The sequence below is a fragment of the Petromyzon marinus genome, chromosome 59 (genome assembly GCF_048934315.1).
Source record: "Petromyzon marinus isolate PM22_M1 ecotype Great Lakes invasive population chromosome 59, UKy_Petmar_22M1.pri1.0, whole genome shotgun sequence".
Taxonomy (NCBI): Eukaryota; Metazoa; Chordata; class Hyperoartia; order Petromyzontiformes; family Petromyzontidae; genus Petromyzon; species Petromyzon marinus.
The window spans coordinates 19,861,091-19,872,712 of NC_133725.1; the positions used below are offsets into that span (position 1 = coordinate 19,861,091).

At 46.8% G+C, this 11,622-nt stretch overlaps 1 protein-coding gene across 1 annotated transcript; it reads right to left on the minus strand.

The window, feature by feature from the left end:
- Positions 1–6,817: 6,817 nt before the first annotated feature.
- LOC142905934 (uncharacterized) lies at positions 6,818–9,782 on the minus strand. The gene is made up of 2 exons (XM_076053168.1): positions 8,448–9,782; positions 6,818–8,044 (listed from the first exon to the last, which is right to left on the minus strand). The coding sequence occupies exons 1-2, from the start codon at positions 8,776–8,778 to the stop codon at positions 7,767–7,769; spliced, it is 609 nt and encodes a 202-aa protein (XP_075909283.1). The 5' UTR covers positions 8,779–9,782; the 3' UTR covers positions 6,818–7,766.
- Between the last annotated feature and the right edge of the window lie 1,840 nt (positions 9,783–11,622).

Sequence of the window (11,622 nt, forward strand, 5' to 3'; positions counted from 1 at the left end):
AAACATCACAATTTCAGCATCATCTTAATTTTATATATTTATATGGGATATAATATAGAAGGTAATTATTGCTTTAGAAATTACATTATTCACACAGATGATTTCTATCTGAATCTCTTGGTTGAAATACTTTGCCCAAGGTAAGATAACTGTGCGATTATGGTAATGAGTTTCCACGTCCGTCTGAGACTGTGGAACTGCCCTCCAGCACTGCCGCTCACATCAGGGGACGTAGGAACGACTATGGTTGCTGGCTTCACCGTGGCCAACTAGTTTATTGATGGGCATCTCCTCCTTGCCATCCTCCTAAATTTCCACCACCATCACCACCTCCACAACCTTGTGCTTGTCGCCCCCAACTCAAACTCAGTGCAAACCCCTTGGAGGGCTGGCATTACCCAAGGGACACAGAACTCTGCCTCACATTTGGTTTCTAGAAGCTCCGCAACAGCCACACTGTGGATGTAGACAGCCCTTAGCATTATAAATGTGAGCCACTCGCGTGTCCCAAACACTCAAAAGAATTGAGACGAGGCGATAGTATTAGATACAAATATTTATTATTAAAACGCGACGCCTTGTAAGGAAGGGGAGGTGCTGGTGGGGGTGGGTGGTGCTGGAAGTGTGGGGGGCTGTGAGATGCTCAGAGGGTGTTCGAGGCCTGGGGGGGCAGGTCTTGGGAGGCTTCTTGAATGCCGGGCTCCAGTGAGCAGCCAGAGATGTCCTCTTCCTCCTCAACCGTGACAAGCTGTGGACATACTGACCCATTAGACACTACACACAACTCAGTACTTCTACCAGCTCAACTGGGATTACACACAACAATCAGCACCCCCTACTGGCAGACAAATGCCAATTGCACACCAGGTGCTGAGTCACCTTGTGCCCACAGGACATCTGTCATTGGGGGTGCCCTTTCACACGTGTTGAGATGAGATGTGATGTAAAGCGCTCTGAGATGCCCCGGTGTACAGAAAGGTGCTAAATCATTCTCATCGTTATCACTGTGTCCAGCAATAATGAAATTGTCTGTATTTGTAAACGGGGACCATGACGGCTTAACGTGATGGTTAGACCAGCTCATCATTATCATAATACACTGAATCGTGTGTGCATGAATCTATTATTTACGTTAAACGCAAATTATATACGTGTGTGTGTGTGTGCGATGCGCGAGTGCTGTGCACTCACCTCCACCTCGCTCTGCAGATGCTGCTGCTCCGAGTGTGCACTCTGCTCGTTGTCGCGGTAGGGCGCCAGCTCAGCGTGCAGCTCCGCCACTACACGTTGATACCACTGAATCTCTGCCTGCAGAGCTTCCAGTTTCCAATTCCTGTCAATGAGCTGCGTGGGCCACGGGCAAATGGCGGCAGAGGGACACAGGAAAGCATTTTAACGACTGCGTGAGGTTATTGCAGAACATACAGGTATAATAACACACACAACCAGGATCTTTATTTATAATTGAGTAATGTAATGACCTACGAAGCTCTTTTACACAGATGTCCATAGACCACCTTTGACCAAATAAACCGAAATGCATCCAATCATCTCAGATCTTGGAAGAAAAGCATGGTTGAACTTCAAATGCTTGGATGGGCAACCACCATCAATACAAACCAAGATAACACCTATAAAAGCATGATGAAGACCGCTTGTGTTGCAATCGAAACGTCGTGGGTTTTTTATATTATTAAAAAAAAGTACGTGATTTTACCGAAAGAATCAAGAATATGAATTCCTGCAGTCACGAAAGTTTTATGTTAAACATTTTTTAGGAATTAATTAACTCCAAATCTGGATTAAAATAATAGATTAAGATCGCTTCCCAACCAAAAAGAGGGAGGGGATGGAGATGCATGTAGCAGAGGGGAGCAGATGGTCTAGTAGTCGTAGGTACTTCTACTAGAGGTGGGATGGTGGATCGTAACGTGGTACAGTCCTTAAACAGAGAATGCTCAGTAACCTAGTGCGCATCCATTCTGTACAACCATCAGTGTGAAAAATAAGTGTATACATACAGTCCTCGACTTAGGAACACCATACTTACGGAGACCCGACTTACGGATACCCGAGTTCCGAATCTGTTTCTATGAAATGTATTAATTTTTGGATACCATTGACTTTAAAACGCGAACTTGCACTTCCAAACTGAACCACAGAACTATTTTGTTCAGTGCTGCGATCCTCCACAAGATGTCATGAGTCAGCCTCGTGCACGCGCACATGTGCGTATATGTGAAAGTGATTGTGTGGGGAGCGGTAGTGTTGCAGTTCACGCGCTACGCTACAAACCCACCGACCCAAGTTCAATTCCAACTCACGGCCAACACCAGTGACGATTATCTGAACCATTCCTGGGCCTCCCGTAGGTCAACTCGGCCTCAAATGAGCACCTAGCGCGCTTTATAAACATCACCACTCGGGACACAAATGCAGCTGGGTGTGGTGCTGGCACACAACCCCTCGCATGCCGTGCTGGCTTTCATAGGCTATCGCTAACAGCACGTGCCCCAACAGCCTATTACAGCTACACGGTGGATCTTTGTGCGGATCGGAAGTGTAGCGGTGAGCACGCTTGTGATTTAAAAGCGGTGAGTGAAAAAAAATTATTTTTACTACATTTTATGTATTACTTACGATACACTATATTTTTAGTGTTAATGCAAATGTACATGATTTCTTATTTACGAGTTTAACTCTTTTGTTGAACCTTAACACATTTTATAACACTGACAATATGGGAATTTAAATATCGCACATTATTGTATTCCGACTTACGAACCGTTCCGACTTATGAATGGGCCTCAGGAACTAAATGCGTTCGTAAGTCGAGGACTGCCATATTATTGATATATTTGTCTATTATACTACGTGTATTATTAGTTGTTTATCATGTAAAATTAGTTTACACTTGAAAAATATTCACCATAAATCCGGTATGTGGGGAAAAAATATTGATAGAGTATGTGTAGTGGCATAGCGCTGGCTGCTGGTAAAAAAGGGTAACTGCGGTGTATGGTAGTACCCACGTCAGCAGGCCACGATAGACACGAGAGGGGGACATCTAGGGGAAAGGTCACAGAGGGGGGGCCATCGGGAACCCGCTAGTAGGTTCCAGAGAGGGGGCGTGGCCGTGGCGGAGCGAGGCCACGCTGAGAGTATAAGAAGGGCCCCTGTGAGGGACCTTGTGGCTGTTGCTGGAAGTGGGATCCTCGTCGTGCTGTTCGTATATTTAAGATAGTCGTCGTCACCATCTCGTCATCGTCATTGTCATCTCATCGCTGTCGTCTTGTCGCCATCGTCGCTGCCGTCTTCACTCGATATTACGCTGCTAGATAGGTGTTCGCTGTCTCCGTTCAGTGCTGTCAGTGTTAGATGGTTAGTGTTTTGTATAGGCAAGCAACGATAATAGTGTGTACCCACGTAGGGTGTCTGTATTATCCCAATGGTGCTCGTTAAATAAAAGAAGCGCCTAAAAGTCTTACTGTCTCTGAGTTAGTCACTACACATGTACACATGAAAGTGACTACTGTAGTCAGAGATGCAAACGCTTGGGCGTCATCTGGTGCCTTACTGTCGCCATCCAGCGTAAACTATTTGGGTCTTTATAGTAAAGTTCGTAAATCTCAAGTACGCTATGGCAAGGTACCACAGTACATAACATGCGATTGGCTATCAATGACTTGAGTACGTTAATAGTGAAAGTACGTACAACGGGACGGCGTAAATAATGGTATTACTGTATATATCTGCGTTTGTGCCATGCCGGACTTCATAGGTGCTCGCTAACAGCACTTGCTCACCTTCGCCTCACTCTGCTGGTGCAGCACTTGCAGATCCTGGAGCTGAAAGTGAATGCTCTGCAGGTTTTCTTGGCATGGCGCCAGCTCAGCGTGCAGCTCTGCCACCACACGCTGGTAACCCAAAATCCCCGCCTGCAGGGATCCCAGGTGCTCATTCTTTTCGATGAGCTGCATGGGCCACGGACAAACGGCAGCAGAAGGACATGGCTAAGCATTTTAACGACTGCGTGCAGTTGTTAAAGAACATACAAATCCAACAAACACATACAGAACCAGTATCTTTATTTTAAATGAAGGAATCTGATAAGCTATGAAACTCTTTTTCACAGATGTCCATACACCACACCACCTATGACCAAATGACCCGGAATGCACCCAATATTATAAGATCTTGGAAGAAAAGCAGGGTTGAACTTTTATGGTACTTGGATGGGTGACCACCATCCATACAACCCAAGATAACACCTATAAAAGCCCAGATATATGGATTAATTAACCCAAAAGCTACTTTAAAATGTCCGATTATAATTGCCTCCCAACCAAAAATAGGGAGGGGATGGAGATGCACGTAGCAGAGGGGAGCAGATGTTCTAGTAGTAGTAGGTACTTTTACTAGAGGTGGGATGGTGGATTGTAATGTGGTACAGTCCCTAAACAGAGGATGCTCAGTAACCCAGTGCGCATATACACATCTGTGTGAAAAATAAGTGTGTATATAGGCAGTCCTCAACTTACAAACACCTGCACTTACGAACCTGCTTCCATCAAATATATATTTTATAACATTGACTTTAAACGCGAACTCGCATTTGAAAATTGAACCGCGTCACTATTTTGTTCAGTGGAGCAATCCTCCGCGACATGTAATAATTCAGGATGGCGCTTGGAGCAAGTGTTTGCCTATAAGTGTGTGTGTATGCACGCGCACGTGTCTATGTGTATGAAAGTGAATGTGTGGGGAGCGGTAGTGTAGCGATTAGCCTTCGAAAGCGGCGACCCGAGTTCGATTCCCGTTCATGGCCAACACCAGTGACGATTATGTGAACCGGTCCTGGGCGTCCCCTAGATCGACCCAGCCTCAAATGAGTACCTGGTGCGATGTGTAAACACCACCACTGGAGAGACAAAGGCAGCGAGGCATGGTGCTGGCCAATCACCCCCTTGTGTGCCATGCCGGCCTTCATAGGTGCTGCTCACTAACAGTACTTTCCCCAACAGTCTATTAAGGCTATACGGGGAGTCTTTGTCTGCGACGTGCGAATGCAGTGTACTCACCTCCGCCTCGCTCTGCTGGCGCAGCATGTCCAAATGCTGCAGCTGTGAGCGTCCGATCTGTGCGTTTTCGCGGTACTGCTCCAGCTCTGTGTGCAGCTCGGCCAGCATACGCTGATACCAAAGAATCCCTGCATGCAGAAATCCCAGCTCCTGGCTCCTTTCGAACAGCTGCTTGGGCCACAGGCAGAGGGACAGAGAAAAGCATTTTAACGACTGTGTGTGGTTATTGTAGAACATACAGATGCAACAACAGACACATTTAGAACCAGAATCTTTATTCATATTGGAGGAGTCTGATGAGCTGTGAAAATATTTTTCACAGATGTCCATACACCATGTTTGACCAAATCACCCAGGATGCACCCAATCTTGTCAGACCATCATGCACACAACCCATGATTACACCTATAAAAGCCCACATATATGGATTAAGTAACCCAAAATCTGCATTAAAAGGTCAGATTAAAATCGCTTCCCAAACCAGGACAGGGAGGGCATGGACATGCACGTAGCAGAGGGGAGCAGATGGTCAGACCCTACACAGCCTGACGACTCAAGTGCTGTGTCACGGTCAGACCTGGGCCGTTCCGGGGCCAGGAGAGCCTGGGTTCTCAGCGGCCGTGGGAACGAGGCTGGGAGCATTACCTGACGCAGAGTGTCCTCATTCTCAGCTTGGGACGTGGTCAGCTGATCCTGCAGCGCCGACAGTCCCTGTTGGGGGGTGGAGAGCTCCGGCTGGGCACTGGCGCGCTCCGCCTCACTCGCTGCGAGCTCCTCCTTGCTCGCCTTGAGCTCCTCCCTCAGCCGAGTGATTGTGTCCTCGTCCTCCTGAGCCTTAATACAGGCAACGTTCGTTTTACCATCGTAATCATCACCATCATCATCATGAACAGCCATGATCCGTCCACCGCTGAATGTGTTTTTGTGATACTGCTGGATGAAAGTTTCCCTGAGCCATACCGGTCATGGGAATTAATTGATCATACTTCATCACACTGGTCAGCACGAAGTGGTACACCCAAGACTGGGTCAGATTTCACTGGCCACCAATGCTAGCCATGGTTGGTAATCAAACTCGGACAGCTTGGTTCAGAGTGCAGAAGGCTCATCACAGTAAATTAATACGTTGTATATCATCATAAATATTTCGCCGCACAAGGGTCTCCTCCTCTTGTGAACGCTGCCACAAATGTCTTAAAACTCAAACTTTAATTATCTTTATTTTACCAGCTAAGGCCTACTGAACTATATAGCTCTTTTTCAGAAGCGACCTGCCCACAAATGAAAGTTCAACGAAGTGGCTTATCATGTGGAAATGTATTGCAGCTATAGAATCTAAACGCACGTTTCTAAATGTGGAGGAAGAACCGGAGGACCCGGAAAAAATCCACGTGACCACAGGGAGAACATGCAAACTCCAAATATACAGGTGTCGGGGTTGGGATCAAACCCACAACCTCCTGCATACAGGCGAGGTAGTTAACATCTCGCCACCGTGGCGCCCCTCTTCAGTGCCAATCGCGGCTTCACCACGCGTGCCCTTGCGAGCCGATACCTTCTTGGAGTTGCGCTCGAACTGCTTAAAAGCATCGGTGAGGGTGAGCCGGACCTCCTCCAGCCCTGTCGCCAGCTCGCAGGCCTCTTTCCGATGCGCGTCCTGCTGCTGCGCCTTCTCCATCCCAAGTGCCTGGACGTGCCCCTCCGACTCCTTCAGCTACAGGCACGCACACGTTCCACAATGCTGGATTCATGTCTGGGGAAGTATACTGAATATGGTGTGCAGAATGTGGAAATCTTTTCTGGGTTGGAAAAGACCCAGCTGTAATTAAGCCCGGCTTGCAAACAGATAAATAATTACCACTTAAGTCATTTAAACTCTGTGGTGTGCATATAGCTGTGTGTCTGCAAGCCTATATTGTTTCTCTAACAAATGCAAGCCAATCACATTTTAGAAAAAGTCCTGTAAACTGCAGCTGACTTTATAATTAAATTGTATTTATTCTAACTGAAAGTATGAAAATGTGAGAAAATACATTCGCAACTCTGAATCATGACAAATTATGAGAGGTAGTGAATTAGTTAAAGGCCTAGTCAGGAATTGCCTTGTCTAGTGTAATTACCTCATCCAACATTCACATATCTGCAGACAAAATTAAGAGCCATGAGGGGAGGACCGATCCTGTGGTCACAATTATACATTTTGCCATATAGAAATGCATTATCATACTACATTCGAAAAAAACATTCTGGCTGTCTGCCTTCCTGGCTGCATCCATATTACTTATATAACCACTTCAGGTTTCAGCCACCTGTGATTAAGCCAGGTTCACATGTGCAGTGAGTTAATGATCTCAGCCTGATCATCAATGACTTCACAGAAAAGCCCATGAAAACAATGTCGGCTTTACACTACATCGAGCGAAGTTCCAGCTCTGAAAACCAAAGATCCGACTGTTTTGTGATGAACATTACTCATTACTCTCCATAGCAGGGCAGATATCAAAGTATTTCCTCCTATTGGGTGGGTACCAGAGGGCACTTAAATATTTCTCAGAAGTAGTTATGTGATTTATGCTTCTGCAAACCATTCTCTAACATGAAACTTGAATTTGGAGCTTTCGTGACTGCAGGAATTATTCTTTGGTTTTTATTATTAATTTTATTATTTCTTATTTCTACGTGACTTTACCTAAAAAAACATTCTCGAACATGCGATGGTGCACTGCTCAGGCGATGAGGACAGGCCTCATGCACACACATGGAGGTGGGGGGGCTGCCGCATAAGGCTCTGGTTACCTGGTGCTGCAGCCCGGCGATCTGGCCGTGCATGCACTCCATCTCAGCATCCGTGTGCTGAAGTGTGTGCTGCAGCTGCACCACCTCCTGTGCCCTCGCGGCCTCCTCTGCCCTGGAGACTCCCAGCTCGGCCTTGAGAAAGTCCGTCTGTTGCTCCAGAGAATTGCCTGTCGGAAGGGACACAAAACCATGGCGATGAAGACAGTACATCCACCAGTGGCAGCAGACAGAGAAGGAGCAGCAGCTCAGGAGGAAGAGTACCAGCAGCGGGAGTAGTAGCAGACAGAATAGGTCTGAGGTCCCTCAGACCTATTCACCAGCTTGCATGCAAACACAGGGTCCAGAATAATAATATATGCACAGGAAGGGCCTAGTGAGAGAGCAGTTAGTAAACCCAGTGCAGTCCTATGTTAGACAGCGGAAGTGGTCCACGTGGGAAATGAAGTAAAAACGAGGAATTACTCGTTTTAACTCGTAAAAAGAAGTTATTGGTGCACAGTGCTCGACAAAAATTAGTGTTCAATGGGTCCGTGGATTCAGAAAGATTTTGGAGCACAGGCCCCTACCCACCGGTCTCCTCGCAGCAAGCGTTAGCCTCCTGCAGTCGTTGCTGCAGCTCCAGTACTTCATGCCGCAGGTTGTCCACCTCAGTCTGCTGCACCTCTTGGTTGGTAAAGAGGTCGCGCATGTTCGCTCTCAGCTCCGCGGCCTCGGTGCCCAGCCGCTCGGTTTCAGTCCCGCGCTCTCGCGCCTCTTCCCGCGCCGCCACCAGGTCTGCTTCTGAGCGCCGCAGCAGCTCGTCACGCTCCTTCAGCGCCTGCGGGCGGAGACGGGCAGCATCTAAATTACACGTAATTACAACATGTAATTTGAATATATTAATAAATTGTTTAGCATTCATCCAAAATATTGAGAAAATAAGTGGGCTTGGGCAGGACACATTGCTGTTGCAAGAAGGGGGGTGGCTGTTGCGAGAGTGGAGGCCTCACCTTCTGGAGGATCGTGATGTGCACAACGTGAGCGTCGTACTCTGAATCGTCGTGCATATGTGATGCACGATATTCGGCCAGCTCTATGTATGCCAGATGCAGAGTCGCATCGTGCTCACGCCTCAGCTGCTCCTCGCGCTCGCCCCACCGCACTGCTTCCAACTCCACCTGCAGGCTGTTGATGGCCTGCGAGTGTGCCATTAGCTGCTCACGGGCAGAAGGGCACAGTGTCACAGGCACGTGCATGCATAGGTGGGCATCCCTTCATCACAGACACATGCAGCGTGCAGATGAGGACAGGTACAGACATACAGACACACGGAGCATGTAGTTGTACAGAGAGATAAGAGACTATAGACATGGGCAGGAGGCACAAGAAAATAAATTACAGATGCAGAGACATACACACAAAGACACAAGCAAGTCATACAAATTTGGACACATTATGGAAAGACAGTGCATGTGGAGAGAGATGTACATAGCCAAAGGCAGAACATGCAGAGGGAGACAAGATAAGAATGCGGAGACACGGGCATTGAGTACAGAGACGCACATACAGGCGCCTCGCATGCAGACGGACGCACACGTGCAGTGGATGCTTTTCAAGATGAAAATAAGAAATTGAGATTCTATTGTAAACAAATCAAGAACTTCAAAAATATGCAAGGTAAACACCTGTGGTCTTATTGAACATACCACAATCACGTTTAAAATATTTAGAATGATAATAGAAAGTCAAAAAATAGAACCATGATACATTGTATACATCAATCAACGATTGGTAAGCGTGCATACAACATGGCAACGTTCTTCATCATAAGATAATGAAGAAACTCGTTGCACCCAAATGTTCATCTTCAAATTGAGTCAATATTCAAAACAAATAACTCACAACGCCTCCTCACACCATGTCGGTCATGGGAATGTGTTTGACTATACTTCCCCATGCTGGTCAGCACCGTACAGATGTATTAATCAATAAAACATAATACATGCACATTATGTGGGGAGATGCTATGATACAAAAATTTAGTTTGATCTGCTTTTATCTTTTCATTTTCAACATTATTGGGAATAAAACCATGGACCACTCGCTACAGTGAATTTAGCAAAATTTATTACGGAACCAAAATATAATTCGATGGGTTTTTTTGTGCACTCATTTGCAACTAGGCTGAGACCATTATGCTTGAGAATCCGGTTTAATCACTGTGGTTGGGCGGCTGTAATCCACATTCAATCCTGGCATCTCAGCCATGCTGGCACAGCATGTCTGACCCCTGGGGCACCTAGCTACCTCCCAGAATGCACTCATTTAATGTGCCATTTCCTTGACGTTCAGATCGTAACTCTGAATAAAAACTCAACGCATGAATCAATAATGATGCACTTAATAGGGCAGAGCTTCTAAAAGGTGATGTTTCAGGCAATGGCCTTCATCGCATCAGAGAAGTCAAAGCAGTATCCATTGCAGCGTTATTGACGAATATGTTGAGGTTTTGTTATCTCTGCTTGTGTGCCACGCAGCTTCACAACGTGAACACGTTATTTGGGTCTTTCGGTAAGGCCATGTAGATACAAAAATAATAAAAAAATAATAACAATATCACGACATTTCGATCGCAACACAAGCAATCGTCATCAAGTGAAGGATATGGCAGGAGAGCTGCCGAGGCAGGAAAAAATATATGGCGGGAGCGCTGCTAAGGCAGGGAGTTAAAAAGGTTTGAGATGGGTGTAGCTCAAGGGTCAGTGGGCAGGGCTTGATGAAATTTGCATGTAAATGTAAGATCGACGAAATCTTGACAAACGAAGTTTCATTTTAGCCCTGCTCCGTGTAACAAGGGGACAGGGGGGTTGGTGGTGGCCACAGTACCTCCTCAGCATGGTTTTTCTTGAGTTGGTGCAGCATCTCATGGAGACTCTTCTCTGTCTGGCGCAGTGCGCCACGCAGGGTGGCGAACTGCGCTCTTGCCCTGCTCAGATTGTCCCGCAGGGTCGATACCTCCCGGGACAGCTGGTGCATTTCTTTCTCCGGCATTTCCAACTGCGACGGGAGCAAGGGCACATGGCACGGGCACGTTAGCGCCTCCCAGCGTAAATCCTGCCTTCAATCGCATTGTGACATGCCATTCGCCATCGGATGGTGGAGACAACACCATGGCACATGGCAAGTGAGGTGCCTAATACACAGGTAAACACACATAGGACAGATGGGCTGACACCCACACACCCAAGCAAAGGCAACACCACGATTCCCCGCACAGCCTAAACAGAGTGGTAGAATGCGCAGCAGCGCTGGCCTAGGAAACGCACCCACACCATCTTCATTTACATTCGCTCAGCCAATGACTTACGTTTATTCGGGACCTCGGGGTCCCGCCATAAGGTTAATTTGATATTCAGTTTTATCACAGTACGCTCTGAGCCACACAGCGCTCGCCAATTTTTAAAAGACAAACTCGTCCGCCGACGTGTTTGCTCCTCCTTGGTCTCTCTGCCTTAGCCCCAAAATGTCTGGGAATGTCAACATGCCAGTGATAAGGCCGGTCAAGGTGAGTGAGCATATGGCGGTTACACTGGTGAGTACAGTACGTAATACTTCCTGATGCTATTATTAAAAAAAAAATTCGTTTGATGGAATGTTTACCATCTGTTTTATTACTCTTATAAAATAGCGCTGATACTCCAATGAAGCCCTCATTTATTGTTCATAAGAGATAACGCTGTCGAGAAGTCATCCCCATATATAATGG